This window comes from Diadema setosum, chromosome 18, assembly GCF_964275005.1.
Source record: "Diadema setosum chromosome 18, eeDiaSeto1, whole genome shotgun sequence".
Taxonomy (NCBI): domain Eukaryota; kingdom Metazoa; phylum Echinodermata; class Echinoidea; order Diadematoida; family Diadematidae; genus Diadema; species Diadema setosum.
In genome coordinates, this window is record NC_092702.1 from 383398 (window position 1) to 405988 (window position 22591).

At 35.8% G+C, this 22591-nt stretch overlaps 1 protein-coding gene across 1 annotated transcript; it reads right to left on the bottom strand.

The window, feature by feature from the left end:
* Positions 1–10484: 10484 nt before the first annotated feature.
* LOC140241801 (uncharacterized) lies at positions 10485–13282 on the bottom strand. Its single transcript, XM_072321554.1, has 3 exons — positions 13009–13282; positions 12229–12509; positions 10485–12131 (listed from the first exon to the last, which is right to left on the bottom strand). The coding sequence occupies exons 1-3, from the start codon at positions 13280–13282 to the stop codon at positions 10845–10847; spliced, it is 1842 nt and encodes a 613-aa protein (XP_072177655.1). The 3' UTR covers positions 10485–10844.
* Positions 13283–22591: the final 9309 nt, after the last annotated feature.

Consider the following 22591-nt stretch of genomic DNA (forward strand, 5'->3'; position numbering starts at 1 on the left):
GTACATGTTGGATAAATGTTATTTCATTATAGCCAGGCTAGATATCATACAATTAGTTGTTGTTGTTGTTGTTGTTATTGTTGTTTAACTCTTATGTAGTTTTCGTTGAGAAATATGAAAATTACTGAAATTGAAATTCAAATCAAATGGCTTATCCGGACAAGTTCTTGATTGTTTCGTAAGTTATCAGTAAACGTAAAATAAGCCAAAAGAAGTTTTATAGTCAATTAGGACAAAATGGATGTTATTTAAATTCATATTCACACACGTGTCGATCTACCGATAGGATATGCAATATCATGAATATTAGTATCCCATGAAATAATGTGTCTCAGTTATTAACGATAATTATGCCATCGATCGCATGTCGTGCATAACAGTAAAACTGTCATGAAAGCAAAGGCATTTCATATTGTTGAGTTTAATTTGCATCATTCCTGAGGCGCACGATGCAAAAAATATAAATGTTTTGCTTCACTCCTATTGTATCATATTTGCATTAACCCGCTTAAGAACAAATCGTTTCCACAGAAATAGCTCATTATTTTTTTATAATGCCAGTCATTTTTATCATCCAAAATTTAGCCAATATTTTACGATGGGTTGTGCTTTTTTTCCTTTCATTCTATACATTACACAAAGTAATTATCCGATTATGGCCCTGAATAATATGAGGAGATACTTACCTCTGGCAATTATTTCCCCTCTGAACTATTTACGGAGTACATAAAGCTGCCGCTAGTTAAGATAGGCTTTAACAAAAAAAAATCATAACAACAATTCTTTGTAAACCATTGTCATGAAGGTTCATTTCTCTTTCTCGTATCCGGAAATGAATTATGTGATATTTGTATGTATAATCATTATGTATGTATTGGTTCATTACGTGGCTTTTTTTTTTTTTTTTTTTTTGAAGATCATTGCTTGCACAAATCAAATTTCTAAGCTCAGGCAAACGGGAAATATAAAACGAAAATTGACAAATTCTTTTAAATCTAGCCGTTTATTTCCCTGCGACGTCGATAATAACGTTACTGATTCATGAAATCTGAGTCTCGTGATATCATTTTCAACCTTTCTCTTTATGCGTTCACTTTCTTCAAAGCATTATGCCTTACAAAAGTTCTGATTGTTCTTGTAAAAAGATGAAAAAATATGTACATTTTAAAAAGAATAATTCTGGTGCAGTCATTTTTTTTCCAGCTTCTTCTGTTGTCACACGAGAGCAGCGTTATGGCTGGTCTTTCATCAGTACTCTCGACCACTGCGGACAGAAAAGTGAAACGTTGTTGGTTGCGATGTTTTGTATTTACCACTTGCGAACGGGGAATCTATGAAGATGCTATCTTTTTTACACTCGTCGTTAAACAGAATCAAGATATAGGCCTAAAGTAAAACAACAAAATAGTGAGATGAAAATATCTTAATGACTGTCGTTAAGGAATAATCTTTGTCAAATGACTATTGTATTCAATATTCATCCATTTTAATTTGCTTAAAAAAAAAACCAACTCGTACTTGAAATGAAAGTGAAGGTATTGTTTTATTTTTCTCTGTCTTATGATGAATAAAAGGTTGACAAGAAATCTGAGAATAAAATAAAATTAAATACCTATTCCATGTGCACACATAATACATGTAGTCTTTGTGCGTATCTGTGTGTTTGGTCTTCAAGTGTTAATGTATTTCAACTGTATGATTTTATGTCAACGAATTCCAAGCTGCCAATTTGCTTCATCTTTACCATAAGAACACTGACTGCAGTTTGATTTTATTCAAAATATAATATCAACAACAAATTAGAACTATGCTCAAACAAATATTGGCATTGATACTGGTATTATGAATGATCTCTGCATTGAGGTGATCAACGACGATCATGTAAAATGTCATTTGTATCGTTTATGCGTGACGATGCATTATACTACATGTGTAGTATTTCTAATAGTGTTTCACATCAAACAGAATATCATACTGCAAGTAGCAGTATATAGAACATGAATTCAAGACCACATGAACTCAAGCCAGTAACGAAAATAAATGAAACACACACACACACACACACACACACACACGCACACACACACACGCGCGCGCACGCACACACAAACACACACATATATATATATATATGATATAGCAATAATAACGTCACAAAAGAGCAATGCATTAAATGCCATATTGTTGCCTTGATTTTTATATACAAGTATACATGTATATATGTATATATATATATATATATATATATATATATATACATACATACATATATACACACATATTTATATATATGACTATATATATATATATATATATATATAAATATATATATATATTTATATATAGTCATATATATGGTCATGTATATATATATATATATATATATATATATATATATATATATATATAGTCATATATATAAATATGTGTGTGTATAATATATATTCATTTAAAGTGACAGCAGGGAGCTTAAAACATGGAATGATGGTGTCTTTACTTAGTATTGGGTTAACAGAAGAATGACTCCACTATTATAGCTGTAAAGTTACATTCATATTCATACATGTGTGCGCTTGTTTGTTTGTCTGCCTGTGCTGTTTGTGCTGTGTGTGTGTGTGTGTGTGTGTGTGTGAATCTTTCACTTCTTCCTCTGAATTATGAACCCAGTAATTTCAGGTGTTTTTAACTTCAGGTGTGTGTTTTTTTTTAATACTTATTTTCTAATTCAATATAAAAGTATTTCTATACTTACTAAACGATCGCTCATGGGGAAAATACAATGTACTAGTCGTACGATGTTTCATCATACGATATGTTTGTTAGTGCATGTATGGAAATATAGAAATATATCTAAAAAGTTAGTCAGATATCTAATATTAATAGATTGGAGAGAATCTCTTCATTTCATAGTTATCAGTACACAATTTGTTACACAGATACACAAGTAACAAGAGAGACCCTTAATAAATGTAAAGTTTATTTACTCTTTTCAATAGTTAACCGTGTAAATTAAGCCCAACATCAACTAAAGCGTAAAATTATCAGTGCGCCAAGGAGCTGAGCTGAGACCTTGTCTCCATGATACACCCTACCCGATCATATGCCGCCATCAAATAAGGAACAGTGTTATAGTATCGGAGTCGCCACTAGCTGTGTGCCTGCACAGGTGAGCATTGACTACGCCATAATAGCAAATGGTTCAACAAATCGCCACGCTTTAGTAACTCCATTAAGTACACTCGAAAGATACGCCAGAGATAACAAAGACGCACAAATGCACACAGAGACTGAGAACGAGTCCAAAAGTCCACTATGCAAAGACGAGGCCAATATGTGCTTTAGCCTTTTTAGTGTACTGCCTGCTCGAGTGAAGGGTCCATGCACGAAAGCTTGTTCCCAGTTTCGATAATAATAACTCAAGGTCTACCAATGGAATATGCTGTAGTATGAAACTACAAGAGTTTCAAAAGAATTCGACTGTTCTGGTCATAATGCAATGGCCTCGGAGGACTCCGTATTTTTGAATAGGGTAGTACATGTATTAGTCGCAGCGTCGTCATTTTGATTTCCCCTTATACGTAATGAATACATCAGCAGTAGATATTATGCTCGTGATTTTCCTATAGAGACGAATAACATCCATCGTTGTTCAATTTTGTCAAGTTTTTTTTTTCTACATGCATTCAATAAGTCAGTATCTAGTACCTGTTTCACTTTTTTTTTTCTTTTTAGCCTGATCTATTATTAGACTTACCTCTGAAAGACAGGATCCATTACTGAATTACATTGATTTCATCATCCCATGCAGTGTTAATTACGATAACTAAAATCATATGATATATATTTTAATGATCTTCGCCGAGAATCTTGATTTGAGACCATCCATGAAATCATAATATCCGTACCACTTTACAATATAAGCACAGACCTGATATACAAACATAATATGTATACATTAATGGTGGTTGATATACATTTTACGATTGTTTTCAAATCAATATAGGACAATAAGAGAGGGGTTCTTTCAGTACTCAATATTGCTGTAGGGCTATAGCAGTATGAACTTGGTCGATGCAACAATATACTTTTTTACTGTAATCAGTAAGTTGGCTGGCAAAAAAAAAAAAAAAAAAAATGTCTTGCAAGCCCATTATCTCATTCTTAATAAGAACATAATTCTAGAAGTGCCTAATTAATGTATATGCAAGTAGACATATTAGGAGCTTATCAGACTAGATAATCAGCTGCTTTGGGATAAGATTCCTGTTTTGTTCTGCACTATGTCTTGAAATTACAAAATTGTATTATCGTTCATCGTTTGTTTTTTCATTGCACTGTTGCACCATTAGTATAATAGTGTATTCAAATGTTGTAATCATTATGTGTTGGAAATGAAATAAAACGAAATCGAAAAAACATGAATTGCTATATTTTCGAGCACCACGCCCATTGGCTGAAAGTCACTCAGGAAAGCTTCACTTTGTAATGAACACATTTTTAAATAAATCCTAGGAGTCAGGTTTCATATTGCATGTTGATTAACTATAACTTCACAATCGATAACTTGGATTGAACTTATGGAATGATTTGATTCCTTCGTTATTCTCTCAACACAGCTATTGACTGATGACTGACAGTGAATAGTGAATATTGTGAAGTTTGCTACTAACAAATTAGAGGGCAGCAAAGACAGTTACAGTAACACACACACACACACATACACATATATTATATATATATATATATATATATATATATATATATATATATATATATATATATATATATGTATATATATATGTTATATTGTATATATGTATATATATAAATATATATAGATACATATATATATATAACATATATACATATGTATACATATATATATATATATACATATACATATACATATATATATATATATATATATATATATATGTGTGTGTGTGTGTGTGTGTGTGTGTGTGTGTGTGTGTGTGTGTGTGTGTGTGTGTGTGTGTGTAGGCGTACCTGTGTTTTGGTGCCTTGTCTGCTACCGGCGGTTTCACGCTGTCGCGATCCAGAGGATCGCGACAGCGTGAAACCGCCGGTAGCAGACAAGGCACCAAAACACAGGTACGCATAATATGCTCTGCTTTATAGCATTGAGCACTTTTCAGTCCTCAACAATTTATATTCCCGACGGATATATACCAAATGGATATATACATATATATATATATATATATATATATATATATATATATATATACATACATACATACATACATAAAGAAAGAGGAGAGAGGGGGAGAGGATCAACAATATTATTAATTGAGAATCTTCTCACTTTTTAAAATTTCTTTTTTGTGGTTTGACAAACGATTTGCTAATGTCTGATTTCTTTTGCCCTTGGTTTCTCAAGTGTAACATAGGAGAAAAATTGGTAAGATAAATGTGATATTAAGAAACGTAAAAAAAAAAAATATATTCTTTTATTATTTCAGACACTATACTAGTAATAAGCTAGTACTTTTGAAAAGATTTGCAAAGGTTTGTCTTCAGCAAGATTATGTAAATACCAAAATAAAACTGTCTGCTCCCACTGACAAAAGGGTTTACCTTGGACACTTTTTTAGGAGTACGTGTGTTTTTCATGTGTGTATGTATGTGTGTATGTGTGTAGTGCGTGTGTGTGTGGGGGGTGCGCCCGCGTGTGTATGCATGTTACGGAGAAGAAAAGATTTGACATTTGTACAAAAAAAAAAAAGAAATTAATGATATCATATAATCAAGTTGCGAAATTTAATAGAATACATCGCTCGATATCACTGTTTCTTATACTGTATAAGAAAAAGAAAGGCAATTGTTTGACAAATAAAGAACAAATCAATTCAATGCAATGTAATAGACAGATATAGCTTTGAATGAGATAGTTAGAGCTGACAAAGACCTTTATTGCTAAAATACATGCAATGCGGTAGAAATCAATCAGTAAATTTTGCCAAAATTCAGCGTCTTAAATCAAAGTTGAGAAACAAAATCAAATACGTTTAAAAATGATTTGAATTATGATATTGTGTAAGGTTGTCATATAGTGCTGAAAGATTTAAACATGGTCAATGTACGTGCATGGTCAACATAGCTGCCTTAAATGCTTTTCTTATGCATCACATGAGAGATAAGTGCACCTCTCCTCATCCTATCTTTCAGGAATCACGAAATTGCAGACATTTATAAATTGTATGAAAAACTCTAAGGATGACATTAATTCTATAATGTGTATTATATCGTGTTAACTGCATGTTCAAGATCAACACTACATGACTCCTATGCTGCTACCATTCTCCCATGTCTTTATTGTGTAGTGGTGTTTGTCCAACTCGCACATTATGTCGCCCTGTTTTATTACTATAACGAACGACTTGGCTTGGCGAGCGAAGGAAGCAGCGCCACATCGCACAATAAACACACGCCGAACACAAGGAAGTTCAGTGCAAAGATTGTGATACACTGATTAGCCCTTGTCGGTTTGAATTGACGCTGCATTGAAGGTGGCTGACTGAAAGAAAAAAAAAATGATAAAAGGGCGGAAATACGTCAACAGGAGAATTATCCGCGTGTTATCAAGGCGTCGCGCCTAACGCAGTTGAAAGTTCAAGTCAATTATTTCGTTCAGCTATGGCTAAACATGGATGCTCATGTCAATATCGTTCCCTTAGTTAAAATGCAGATTATACTGCAGCCTTCGTAATGCGGTTGATATTTTTAAGTGGACTGGTTTTTTTTTTTCCATGTACAGGTTTTGGCAGTTTCATGAACATGAGTTATGATGCACCATATTAAATCATAAATTATACAATATACTCCTTGTCCCTTGTGTGAAACTAAACACTAACCCCTGAACACTTTACTTTGAGTCGGAATAAGGAAGACAGTCCAACTAAACGAATTCTTGGTATTTCACAGTCATCTATTCCAAAACAGATGTTACAGTCTTATTTGTTGTCTTCATGACAAAAAAAAAGTTTATTTTTACAAATACAAGGCATTCATCCCGTGGATATCACTATATTTATTTCAACAAAACTCGTGATAGCCAGAGCGAGACAGGCCATAATACGTTTGTGTCATATTGGATGTCCCATGTATTTGCGACAGTTTCCAAACAAAATTGTCATTGCTTATCGATTAAAGCAGAATATTAAATGATCACTTCTCTTCGACATCTTCGATTCAGCTTTTATTGTGAATGGTTCTTGTCACAAGAAGGTCCTTCAATATGTATGTTTTCCACCTATTAATATGTGTGCTTCAGAGTCTCTTTTCTCAATCAAACACCTTGGAAATCGTATCACCGATTTCTCAAACAGAGAGATTAATGTTATAGCCATAAGCTTTATCAACTGTATATAGATATTTCTTTTAATCTGCTTCGATGTTGGCTTTTTGAATGTTATACTTGCCTTATACATTCCTGAAAAAATGCAATACAATTTGGCATATTATCATACGAGAAGAAAATGCACCTTGTCACTCTGCATCGCGGTAAGTGAAAAAAAAAAAGCAAAAAGAAGTGCATACAGCACCGCTGGGAATGTGACATTTACTAGGCTGATTCCATGTCAGGGTGACTCAGAACCATGTAGAAGATCACGCATGGTAATAATCAGATTTAGAACTAGATAAAACGTCACCGTCCGTTTGCGTAAACTTAGAGTGACTCAACAACATCCTCAACGCTTTCAAACCGCTCTGGTTTCATGCAGACTGTGGGCTGCACATTATATACACGACAATATAAAACAAGGCTGCATTGCATGTACTGGCGTCCGTATACAATGCAAAGGCTTTCGAATATCATACTTTGTCGAACAAAGGCAGGATAGGGGGATCGGTAGCCAAATATAGCCTATATAGGTAGATAGCCCAGTAGATAGATAGATAGATAGATAGATAGATAGATAGATAGATAGATAAATAGATAGATAGATAAAGAGAAATAGATAGAGATAGATAGATAGATAGATAGATAGATAGATAGATAGATAGATGGATGGATGGATGGATATAGAAAGAAAGAAAGAAAGAAAGAAAGAAAGAAAGAAAGAAAGAAAGAAAGAAAGAAAGAAAGAAAAGAAAAGAAAGAGAGAGATGAGAAATGGGAAAATGAGTAATGTTGGTCGTCACTTTTATGTTGTTCAGTGCAAGTACCAATGAAACATTCAGGCCAACCTTCAACACAAAATATGACTTGATCATTAAATCTTGATGCAAATTGAGACAAATGGTTGAGTGCTGTAACGTGAGATTTATCTCGTGAAAAACGACCTGACAGCGGTTTATTTGATCATATCGACCATTATGTATTGTCTGTCTGCTTTCCACAGTCGCTGAGTGATAAGCGACCACGACTTCAACAAACACACATCGCCATCAAATCAACAGAAAGTTGGCTAGCATAATTATCTTTTTATGATATTTTAGGCTGAAGTAATATTTGTCTCGAACTATGAAAACACGAGGACCGCCAAGGGAATTCACTGCCATTGCACATTGCATGTAGTTGTACGGAATCATTGTCCAAATTCTTAACTTCAAATAGAAGCCGTTAACTGAAATCATTCTCCCAAATTATATCTTAGGTCATTAAATGAACTGCACGACCCGAACGTTGCACTTATGAAAGCACGTAATTATTCATTGATTCCTCAGTTCATTAGTTAGTATATAATTTTTGTCACTAATGGAAGCATAATAAATGCTCTCTTTCTATAGGGGCATGGTAAGACACCTAAAGCAAAGGAAATATAGGGAAGTTCCAGAACAATGGTAATTTTTTCATTGCAAAAACGCTTTCTTAATGTGATCTTTAATGTGACCTTTTTCTAAATAATTGTCCACTAAAGATGTACGCAAGGTGGCATCCGATAATTTGCACAAGCGACTGCCTTTAAAGTGAAAATAATACCGGTATAGGTACTCATTCCTTGGCTACACACTTTGTGCGATACTTCCGGTATGGCCCTGGAAATGGGTCATATTATGTTCATACCTTATGGTGATTATTTGGATTATAATTCATGAACGCAAAGCATTGCATATCAATTCATTCTAAAAGACATCATCATGACATCCTGATTGGTGCGTATGATTATGTTAGTGTGTGCATGTGTAGTACGAGAGGAGCCGAAGAGAATTAAGGCTTGAAGAAGAAATAGAGAGAGCTGACATTGGCACTAGGTGTACGGTATAAAACAATAAATACTATACCAAAGTACCGTTGATAATGAGTTGATTTCAATATACAGTGATAAGATGACACGATAAAAGCACTGACATTTTTCTTCAGTCGATTTTTGCCCATAGATATCAACTCCTGTGTAGAAATGACTCAAACATAGGACCTCAATGAATTATTCAACCGATAAAATAACGCATTCACTCTTTATTTTACACTTCTTTTTAAAAGAAAATCACATCTTGATGCTGTTTCTTCGTGTCATTGCACTGTCTTGAGTATACCCTACGCGTCAACTCTATACCCCTTAAATCTGACAGTGGATCAGTGATCGTGTACTCAAAGGACATGAATATTACTCATAAAACAAGGCAGATTAAAAAAAAGATAATATGCTTGTGTTGCTGCTTCATCTTCTTTGAGTAAACTGAATTCTGTCTGAATTCGTCAGCAGTATAAAATTTGTGAGACACACAATTTCCATCACGAACTCAATCATCGCATCGCACGCACCCCTCGGCGCTCACGCCGAGTTCACGAAAACCGCGAAACAATTTCTCTACGCATTGCAATGGAGAGACGACTACCCTTTTTGTGTACGCTTTCCCTCGAATTATGTGTGCCGATACCTAATGCATGACCTGCCGAACAAAACTTTTCATTTCTTAAGGGTGGGTGTAATTAAGCACTAGGTATCACAAAATGGTCTTAAAACTACTAAAGTGAAAAATAAACATATTAAAACCATATATGTGTAGATAGGTTATGAAATGAGGAATATGATTGTGCATAGTATTTGACACTTCGCATCACTAATAAGCATAATTTATGCAAATCATACTTTTAGATTAAATCAACTTGTAGGGATAACTAATACAGATATTCACTTCAAATTTAGCACACACCATCTTCAGACAAGGAGACAGGAGTTGATCGTTTTAGTTTTTTAAATTTCTTTTTGTATCTCTCTATTTCTTATGTTTTTCTTTAAGTTTACCTAATCAGTATGCATAACACTTAATTAAGAAAAAGTAAAACAAAATTTAAAAATCTAAAACGATGAATTCCTTCTCCAACATTCCAGCAGTCAATATGCAAAATTTCAGCACAATCAGATACTCCATTCACAAGTTATTTTGATTTTCATTATGACAATTTATGGTAAAAGTTGTTTCTGAGAAAAACAAAGAAAAACATAAGCCAATATCATCACACACACAAATATTCTGTCATGTACAACAAATCATGACAACGATAAGCCAAAGTGTTCATTTGGGTTGATTAATTTATTACAGATATAGTGTGAAGTTTGACAAGTTCACATCACATAAAACAAAACACACTCAGTGTATTTTTTAAAATGTTAATTAATAAATAAATTCATTAAGATAAGCTCAAATATACAAAAAAAAAAAATGGATTCCCACGTCGGACGGAAGACTCGGTTACTGGATTGCACAGAATACATTACATATATATACACAACATAAATCATAAGTGAAATGATCAAAATATACAGAAATAAGCAGTAAATAAATATAAATCATGAATTGATATCAAAAGTTAATCAGATAAATCAATTAATGCATAAATATAAATCAAATATACACAGTAATAATGAAATGACCTAAAATGCACCCGCCCCATATGTTTCCCCCTCCCGCTCCAGATGTTCTTCTTCTACCCTAGCCCTATGCTTCCTAAGTGCTTCCCTTTTCTTTTTAGCTACTACCCCTGCTTCATATTCTGCCCTCCTAACCCTCTTCCTATCTTTAGCTAGAGCAGATGAGATCACGTGAGTACTTACCTTCAGGTTCAGCTTGTCAAACACTCTGTAGCGACTTTCTCGAGCACCGCAGTTGAATGCGAGAGAAGCAAGGTTCACTGCAATCTGCACTGCTCGTGGCCCCCTCCACTGGTGTTTAGGACAGCGCTGCCAAATGAGAGCATTGAAGCTCTCATTTTGGTTTTGCGTATGACCAGGAAGGCACTTCAAGAGAAGGTCTTCGGCACTGAGTCGCTTGAATGTCGGTAACAGGAGGTTTAGGAACACACCATCGAGGTGGTGGGCCTTATCCTCCATACTACCATTTCTTTTGTGCTCACACCATGACTGATCTCCATCAGGGCAGTACTGGTGACGGGCGCTGTCATCATCCTGTTTGACAGAATGATACAGTACAGCCATTACTGCCTTCTGCATTTTTTCTACCCCCTTTTCCCTCCCTTCTACACTATGTATTGCCCCTGGGTCCCTGTTATCATATATTGCATTCCTATAATACTTACTAAGTCTACCTACAGTCCCATTCTCACCCCCCGTTAGCCTGCTTGCTTTCCTCCCAACTGCCACCCCATCCTCTAATTTCTTACCACTGTGTTCCTTCCTAATATTATCTAACGCCTTATACATCCTCTTCCCTATGTGCCCGATACATTCTAATTTCATTACCTTGTGTCCCTCCCCATATGTGTCCTTGACCATGTTATATGCCTTACTGTCCCCATCCCCTATCATGTACCTGTACCTAAGTTTATGTTTGGAAATTGACCTACCCCATAATATCCCTGCTGCTTCACACTCCATGCTATTACTTGATCCCTTGTGATTTAATGTACAACTATCCTTGTGTCCCTCCCACCATTCTTTGTATTCTACGCTATCCCTATCTACACCCTCCCGCCTTGAACATTCCTTACAATATTTACACTTTACCACACTATCTAAGACCTTCCCCGTATCTATGCTAATCACCACCCCCACCCCTACATTAGATGTGTATCCCCTCTTGTGCCACGTCCCATCAAAAGAAACACTGACATCAATAACCGAGTCTTCCGTCAAGGTGGGATCCTCCTCCATTATGGCCTCCCGCAGTTCCTGCACGGCCTCGCTCTGCTGCTCCTCACATGCCTGCAAATTTACAAAGAAAGGAAATATAGATTCTTATTAGCTGTAATAAAAAGCAGTAATATACATGTAACTAAGAGGTATAAAGAGCCATACACACCATTGTGGTACCATCTTTCAAGCGAGTCATGTGCTCATCAAAAGCCCTTGCAGAGATTGGGGCTGACGTTCCAAGGATTGTGGTGAGCGTCGTCAGCCCCTCCCTCCCAAGTCCCACTTCTGCTGCCCCTAGCACGGACCTCCTGTTGATGTCTGACACCTTGCCATCACAGGTGGGAGATGAGTGAAAAGTTGTTGTCTTCTCACATCTCCCACATGATACTGTGATGACAAGGGCCAGACCAGCACGCTGCGACTCATCATGGGTCAGGACTATGTCACCTAAATTAAAATATACAAAAAAAAAAAAGAAAATGATTACATGTCATCCTCAATTTATATTAACTTGTCATATTCTTCACATTTATATTTTCAAAATGGCCAGTCCTATATCAGGAATATAGATTGATCATGCAAGAATGTAGATTGAACCACAAAGCCTTATTTGGGCTCCGACTTTTGACTACCATTAAAATTTTTGAAATAATTCATTCGTACAATAGCCTACCCCCTCTTCACCATTAAAACTATACTGTAGTGGACAAAGTGGACAAGCAGTATTTTACTTATCAATTTCTTCTTCCTATAGATCGAAAAACACATCCATGCACACCACACACATTCAGTTTCTCGTCAATGTTCTTTTATTTTTCGAAGTCTTACACTACATGTACAAACTACTGATCAAGCTACTCATGGTACTTTATATCTTCAATCTTTAAAATCATATTTCAATATCAGGCTTAACAAACAAGAATGCCACTCATAATTTTCTACTCACCAGGTTCTCCGTCGGGGCAGGTGTGCATTGCCGCAAATGCAGAACACAGCTGCTCAGACTCAAGCAAGGTGTAACCGTCCAATGACTGACACCGATCCCTATGAGTGGGACTAGTGTCAGGCAAGTGGACTTTTCTAGCTGATGGAGGAGTCTGAGCAAGCTGGGCTGGTTCCTCCTCCCTCTTCTCTGCATCCTTCTTCTTCACATAGGAAGGGATCCCAGAAAACCCCCTCCTCTTCTTCTGACCCTTTTTCCTCAGCACGGAACGCGGCATTTTACGAAAATGATTGACAAAATTTGACCGTATAGCTAGTATTGAGAAAATGCTGGTGAGAGTGAAAGTGAATGTCTAATGTAGACCTAGAGGTGGCGCTATGCCATTTTTGGCCCTTGCAGGCTGTAGACTAGTCTTCACTCTTCAGACTGCTGAAAGAATTACAAAATTTGAATAAAAAATAAGGAAATTAGAGCAGTTTTTGTTTCAAGGAAAACAAAAGGATCTCAAGGTCGCGAACGAGGAAATGCATGTGGCTAATTAACCAATTAATTAACAACTTTCTAATTAAGATTTTGACTTAAAATTTTGGTATTCTATAGATTAAAACATGTAGATTCCAGAAATGTAAAAAACTCAATTTTGATTTTTTGGTCTATATATTCATGAAATTATGGGGCTGATCCCCCCTTAATGGTGGGCCGTGCTGCAACTCCACGCACGAAGTTGTTAACGTGCAGTTCCTGCAAAGGCATCCTGTCAAACAGGCGGTACAAGCAATGCGGAAGACATGCAGAGCGGTGAGGGAAAAAAGCGCGAAGGCACGTCTGCCTAGTTGATATAACGAGTTCGGTCAGGCCAGGGTCAACGAAAAAGGTCGCCATTTTATAGAGCTCACAACAAGTGGGACTAATCCAAGGCACGCACGCAAGGAAATGAAATATCATGTCTGTAAGCTATAGGCCAGAAAACTCAATACACGCTTCTTCAGTATAGTCTGTGCTAAACTCTTTCTACTGAACATCTTTTCCTCACCAAATTGGATTGATTTTTCAAGCAAATTTTGTCCGATAATGTGCCAATTCTGTTTAGTCAGTTACTCGGACCATCAGCCTATTTTAGTTTTTTTTTTTTTTTTGATAGATTTAAGCGTCGTTTTTTATGTTTGTACATGACTATTGTGTGTCAACTCGTAATAAGATGAGACAATTTTATGCAATGTGTGCTGAGAGATGAGAATTGAAAACATATAGGCCTACATGTATATCTGTATCTAATTTGATGTGAATAATATATATATATATATAAAATTATATATATATATATATATTATATATATTATGTATGTATGTATATTATATATACATATATATGTATATATATATATATACATATATATATATATATATATATATATATATATATATATACTGCTAGTATCAAATCAAAGATGTTCCCAGGTGAAGGCCCTAAGATTAGGAATCGGAGATAACTAATACACTCTTCGAATATTGATCGAACAATAGTGTCTTTATGCTTGTTTTATATCTTCATGACAAGCCCGCATATTTCTAAGGACTTTTCTTCAAATCATATCTCTTGAACACCAACTCAGATTTCATGGACATTTTACAACATTTTTTCATTTGCAATGAATTAATTTTATGGTAGTCTGTGAGTGTATATATTCATAGAGGCATTTATAAGGAAACAAATAAACAGGAATATAATTGTGACAATCCGTCGAAAGCCAAAATAGAAATTACAAGTATCATCATTTTCCAATATTTCGGACGTGGATCGCTAATCTGTTCGTTGATCATCATAACTCTTGATTTCGTTTGTTGTTGTTGTTGGGTTTTTTTTAACGTCGCAATGAAGCAACTATCATAGTACAGATGTTTGTGTTTTCGGGTGTTTTTGCATTCAGTGTTATAAAATTTGCTAAGACATGAAGACCATATCAGGATGGTCCATAAAGGTGAATTGCACAGCTGAAAGCACTTATTGATCATGACCTCAAGTTTTCTTCCTTTTATTTTTTTTTTATATTCACACAAAATGCATTCTATAGCAGCGGGTCCCTTGGGCTATTGTGATGACGCTCAACACGACTCATCTTTTCATAATTGCATCTTTTTTAATGACCATTGCAGAGAATTTCAATTGCAATAATCAATATTACACTGGAATATAATTTATGTGAACCCCTTGCAATGTATACATTATAAAAATCTACAGCAGGCGTTTCTAATTCTAAATTTTCACTCATTCTTCATACTAAATTACCATTACGTGTCTGAGGATGCACATGAGATAAAAAAGCAAATAATGTACATAATTATAGTACTTGTGTCAATGAAGAAAAAAGTAAATGCGCAATCGCTGGGTGTCTTATCTTGTTCTGGTAAAAATCAAACGATCTAATTTCTTTGGCTCCGCAATATTCTCGTTTTCTACGAATGTATCGAATAGCAAGCTGTCCTTTTAACATGGTGCAAAATACGGAGACAAAGGTAAGTGCAACTTATAAAACTGATATCTACAATGATAAACTGTTAACATGGCTGGATAGTTTTCAAAATTTGAGCATGGGAATATCACAGTCCCCCTCCGCTAAAAAAAAAAAAAAAAAGAAAGAAAAAGAAAGAAAGAAAAGAAACAAAACAGTATCGCAAGTGCTGAGGTTTGCTGGTCTAAACGTTAACGAAGTGCCCGAGTTATTTCTGATACCGCTCAATAGAATTAAGAAGTCATGTACCATAGAAAAAAAAAAACCCACACAAAGCATTAACAAGCCTATATACTTTGTGACAACATGCATTGTAGGATTTATGTCGGTTTTAATACTTTTATGAGTGTAACATGCATTATGATCACTATAGAAGTCATTACCTTAAAGACAAATTATAATTTTATTAGGTAAATAAAAAAGTTACAATCTGCAGATACGCACCTTTATCAGTTTGCGGACTGTTAACATAAATATTTTTTTGTACATGCCTGTTTTACTAAAAAAACAACAACACAAGAACAAAAACCAATGAATAGGAACATTCAGCTGTCATTGGTGGGTTAAAAAGACCCATCAGGCAACACGGTCAGTCTCTGACTTAATGGTATTGATTAATTGTATACAAATGGATCTTTATTCCTCGGAGAAAGAAGAGAAGATTAATTTTATCTTGACTGATTGTGAGGGTGCATGTAAAATGCGGTACATAAACGATTCAATAGACATAGCTATAATTGGATAATCGTTAATACGAAGAGACGGAAAGGTATTTTAGGTATCAGATACTCCAAGGATTTAAATCAATAATATACACTCTTGGTTTATAACCAATGCTCAGTGCTTTATGTTGCAACAAAACTGAATGTATAGGCCTACGCATTATGTATGTTTAAAAACGTTGACGCTGCTTTACCCAATTGTAAAATGATTAAGAAAAAAACCTCGCTGAAATCAACTTTACATTATAGAAAAGTTAACATTATTGGCCTAAATTTAGAGCTGCATCAGGGGAATCTTAGCTTAACACAAAATTGAGATTATAACATCCACAAAATATAATTTAAGTCTGAAATGGACACCGTTTGTGCTTGTCAATCACGAATTGCTCTGGTTGTTATACTCCTCATCACAGAAATTGATGCAGTGCTTTAAATAATCCAAATGATTGGCATTGATATTCACATTCATTTGCGCATGAAGAGAAAACCAAAAAAAAAAAAAATTGTAGTTTGCAAAATTTTGTGAAAGGACAAAGATCAGCTGATGACCGTTTCCATTATGATAGGATGTGCCTACCTTACATCCTGATAGCAGACTGATCCTACACAACCACACACACTCCATTCATTTTTATCGATGTCTTCTTTATACACACAATAAGTCGAGTTTAGATAAAGTGAAAATTAAAAGGCCATAAAGTGTACGAAAGGTCTAGGGATATGATATTGGACATTATACCCATGCTTTTGAAAGACCGGATGGTGAAAAGAGAGTTTTTCAGATAAATATTCTATTTTTAAATGTTTACTAGTACTTTGAACAACAAATTAGGCGGCCGATTAGTCTGTTTTGGCATATAGACCTACTCTGTTCTGAAGAAATTTGCTCCCATTAATATTTGAGAGTTGATCTCAACGCCTTCCACATCCATTTACATGGTTATTGTACCTTTAATCGAAACACCTTGACGTTATAACATTGGCTTCTAGATGAGACTGGCCGCCAAGCGAACCCATCCAAAATCCCAGCTAATACTTTCTACCCACAGCGCCCTAACTTTTTTCTTCTGCTGCACGACGCTAGTGCATGGCATGAGGGGAGCGCAAATTGCTTTGCACTGAACGCATTTCCTGTCTAGCTCGAGCTTGGGGCAGTCGATCCGCCATAGAGTTGTGCTGCGAAGTCAACTCGAACGTGCAAACTTCGCTTTTCTTTTTCGACGTCATCATAGACATCATTTAATCAAGTAAGTTTTTCGTAATGTAAATGTATACTTTGAAAGAGCATTGTAAGCGACTATTTGTGACTATTTTCAACGTGATTGGGAAATGTTTTGTCGCGACGCACTTCAGCGAGTTCGTGTGAGAAGGGTTTGTCGAGCCATCCATGCACGCTGTTCAATCGCGGCGGCGGCTGCGTATACATTTCACAGGCGAGTTTGCAACGTACATGCTGAATAGGCATTTAAAAACATCGATCGAGTCTTCGTGTGTGTATGGCGTTCTGCGAGGAGGGCTGTATAATGTCAGCATAGGCTCTCTGCAACCGACTATGGGACGCATTTCCGCTCGATCTAAACTGTCTGATTCCTGTTTTGCAAGTTTTAGCATCTCTCCGTCTGCATCCCGTTCCTACTTCATTGTTAGCTAGTTTTCCGACAATATTGTTTTGAGGCGCTGTTGCATGATGAAAGATGATGAAAATGTGAGTGTGCTGATTGTGTTTTGTGAACCGTGACCTTGGCGACTTCATCACCGTATTTTCGGGGAAGAAGAAAAAAAAAAGCACTTCTGAAACTTGTATCATCATGCTTTTGGGTTTATTTTTTAGAATCTGCATAGAATCGTTCGAGTGTGTTTCCTAACTTAGACATTCGTTGCTTGATGTGGTTAGGTCGTAACCTATTACATGTCTCTCATTACATTTCTGTGGAGACAGCAAGCTAGACAATCCTAGAGAGGGTTTCCAAACTTTGGGCAGCAGGGGGGACACTTGCAAGGCAGTCGACAGTTTTGGATCGGGCGCAGTGACTTTACCATGTGTGTGTGTGTATGTGTGTATTGCATGTATTATATGTGTATGTGATGGCGTATACGTGAGGTTGTGTGTGTGTGTGTGTGTGTTTGTGTATGAGTTAACCCATGGGAGTTAGTTCAGTCTCTGGCTGTCTGTGTGATAGTTGTGAGGGTGTGTGTGTGTGTGCATGTGTGTGTTGGGTGTGTGTATGTATGTTGGTGTGTAGGTACTAGGTGCTGTGTCGTGTGTGTGTGTGTGTGTGTGTGTGTGTGTGTGTGTGTGTGCGTTGCAGAACATGTATAGTGATCATAGGGTGTGTGCATAACCAAGGGAGGACTTCTTATAAACTTTATGATGGTGTATTTCTACCGTGAAAACTTTGCACCGGTCCTCCCCTCTCTCTTCTCCCTCACTTCCCCTTTCCTTTCTCCCCCTCCATCTTCCCCCCATCTCTCTCTCTCTCTCTTTCTCTGGCTGACAGTGTGGTGCCATGCTTTCATGTTCAGTGTGTGTCTGTGTGTGACAGTGTTGTTTACTTGAGAGTAAATATGTGTGTGTGTGTGTGTGTGTGTAATACCTTTTTATGTCTGTGTATTAAAGTGAGCCATGACGCCATGAGCTTGCCCATTGTGAATGGCAGAGTGAGGTTTAGCAACTATATATATGGCATGTGCAGAAGAATCCCGCATTTGAGTGGTCAATTTGTTCTCAAGCGACTGTGGGAGTGAAGGACAAGTAGTGCTCAGTCCACCTGCCTTATCAGCAGAATATCTAAACAACCTCAGTCTCCCTACAAGATAAGTCTTGTGTTTCTGGAAAAAAAAAAAAAAAACCAACAACTGCTTTCTTCCATGTGGTTATGGGGAGCCATCTGAGTTTATTTGCTGGAGGATTAGAATGAAAACTAATGCAAAGGAGGGTAGTGGTATGCAAATTCATTGATACTTCTAAGGTTTATTGAACAATTCATGATTTTGTATGTCATCATTCAAGAATTTGTCTCTCACAAGTGTTGGTAAGTTTATAAGAGGAGTTCTTGCTTAAATAAAGGATAAAAAAAAAACAACCCATCAAAATTTATCTTCTTTACAGGGAATGGCATTTGACATTAAAGGTCCTGTTTACCTTCAGGAGTAGTGATTTAAAAAATGTTCAAGATATCACATTTGATGCATATGTGTAGGTTAGCTGCATCACAAAACACCCTACCATATAAAATTTTTGCAATAAAGCCTAAAGTATAGAGAAATATTACTATTTTTCTCAATAAACCATAACTGTAGATGGTTTAGTCTGAAAAAAATGTATTATAATTATTGTTCACATTTTGTATATTTAATAATACTTAACATTGGTCATACTGATTAAAATTTTGACATTGGTTGTTTCCATTCCTAACTCAAATTTTAGAACTATTTTGAAGCACTAATGCTGGTTTTTGTGTTTCATCTGCAAATGGTAAATTATGCCTTTAAGCAATATAACAAAACCAATAAAATGTGATTGAAATCAGGTGGATAGGAATAATCATCAAGACATGAGTCAGCTGACTTGATATTTGATGATAACCTCCAGAAAAATGACTGCATTACATGCTGAATGTGATACCACTTGCATATATAGCACTGCATGCACACTTTTTCACTCATACAGCTAGTTTGAATAAAAAAAAAAAGAAAATCACACTCTGGAAAGATTTATTCACCCTTCCATGACAGGGGCAGATGCAGGAATTCACACCCCCATTATTTCCTTTTTATTTCTCTTGTTTTCACAAATAAAGAGGGGGGCGTGCGACTGATGCCCACCCCTCCGGATCCGCCACTGCATGATGACTCTTCTCTAGATTTTTAACTGTAATTAGTTCCAGGCTTTTATGAAATTGGATTAAACAACATTTATTCATCATATTCAGCAGTTGCAGGTTTTTGTTGCTTTTGTTGGCAGAGAAAGGGGTAAACTATATAAAGTTACAATTAGTTTAAAATCAATTATTGTTCAACAGTGCTCATAATTCAGTGATGCCTTGCTTTTTGTCTTTAGTAAATGCAGACTTGTAAAATGTCAAATGTTGCTTGCCAGGTTGCCTTCCAGTCTTGAGGTCAAACAATGAGAACTTCTCATTTTATATTTTGCCCGATGGAGGCGCTAGTTGCTTTTAGTGTAGGCAACAGCAAAAGAAACATATATTTTAAGTCAAAACAGTTATTTTGCCTTCAGTTGGTATTCCTAGTTCTACACTTTATGCAAAGTTCTCGAACAATTTACTTTTTGAATGGTCATATGAAACTGTAACAATTTATGTGTAGTGGGGTATGACAGGAACTTTTTTTTTTTCTTTTTTATGAGAGAGAAATATTTTTAGTTAATTCTCAGAATTGGTTGGCAATGCAAAATTATTTGAATTTGACTTACCGGTACCAAGTCCTTCTAAAATATGTACTTACAGTAGTTACCAATTTTGCTGATTAGAAATCATTACTTTTCACACTTTGTCACAAATTTGGCATCAGGTAAGCTGAAATTTGTGACAAGTACAACAATAATATGGCATTGTCAGATTTTTATGTTTTCTTATGTGGTAGACTTCGGTGACCTATATGTTTAAAGTTTAGCCATAAATTTAGATCTACTAAGAATTGTGAAAAATTAATAAAATAAATCGTACTTGCACAAGTGCAAATGATTGCATTTGTGTAGATTCTGTGAGGTTTCAAGAGGAGCCAAATCCGAGCTTGTACTCTTATCAAGTACCAGTTTGCATGAAAACTGTGAAAACCTCAGTGACTGAACTCAGTGTTATATTTGATAGAGACAGACACTGTGTTTAGTATGATATCATAAGACAGAGTTATTACTCATTTAATCAACCTAGGCCCCTTATGTCACATTGTTTATTCATATAATAAGGAATGTTGAACAACAACAATTAAGACAGCTTGGTTGTGCAAGAGGGTTCATTGTTCACAAATACAAATCTACGATTGCATGCAAGGGAAGCAGCTAGTGCTAAATGTTAATTTTGAGGTGCATGTAATGTAAATAATAACCCAGACGTCAGTAGGTCTGTTCACACTTCGGAATATAAAGGTTTTCAAAAATCAGATATAAATTTTGCAATGCTGTGCAGAATTTTTTTTTTTTTTTTAAAGTGTATACATAAAAAATGATTAACAATTGCAATCCACATCATTATTATAATGCCAAAAAAAAAAAAAAATAGCCTCGTGTTTTTTCACAATGTGTGTGAATGGCATCAAAAAGAAAAGACAGTTTTTTTTTTTCAATCCCAAGATGCAAATTGCACTAGACTGGGGACGGGGATTAGGGACACACAGTTAGGAGATTTCAAATAATTTTTGCTCAGCCTAGCGAGTTTTTAGGAATGCATGAATGATGGGAGATAAAATTGATTTTTGCATTGCGATCCAAAGCCAATAACTCTTGTGTGTAAACGGGTCTAGCAATACATGTACCTACGTGTACATTGTAACTCACACTGGATAATTGGATTATGAAGGACGAACACATGTTACACATACCCTAGAACTGATGATAACCAAGTTATTTAGACTTTGGTTATCTTTGTAAATGTGCATTATCCTTTTCTGAAGCCATCGTTTGCAGATTTGTAAAGTAACTGAGCAAAGAACTCTTATAAAGAGATTACAAGTCCAAGATTTACTCCTTAGTAAGAATGATTAACAGGAACACAGGGAAAGGAATATTCTCCCTCTGATTGAGTGATGATAAGGAATATGAGGTCTAGACTACTAAAGGTGACATTACTTGACTGCTTGAGGTGTACATGTTATGTTAGCACACAGAAGTGCACTGGTATACATACAATGTAGTGAGACCAATTGTCTCAGTATGCATTTTGCTGCACCTTAGAATTAGTCACTTCGAAAAGGACTCTGTAGCCTACCTGAAAGAATGGTAGGTAACGGGGCATCAGTAGTGTCACCCATGGCGAGGCTGACTCAAATTTCACCTTGTACAGAGAATTTGGGTCACTGTATGCAAGCATCCCCTGCAATGCCAAACTACATAAAGTCTGAAAATACATAGAAACTTGTGTCATTATACCAAGCAGAGAGCAGCATTGAATGGATTTTTAGCTCCCCCCCCCCCTTTTTTTTTTTTTTTTTTGGACTCTGGAAAAATCTCAGATCCACACATGTACATGTACACGTACATTTATCATCATGATTACTTGTGAGAATGTGCAGTGAAATTATGTGACAGCATTTACCAAATAATTGATCTGATCTTTTTGGTACACTTCAGTACATGCTGTCTGCTTTATCTTAAAGGGTGTGTACAGTTCTGGTCGA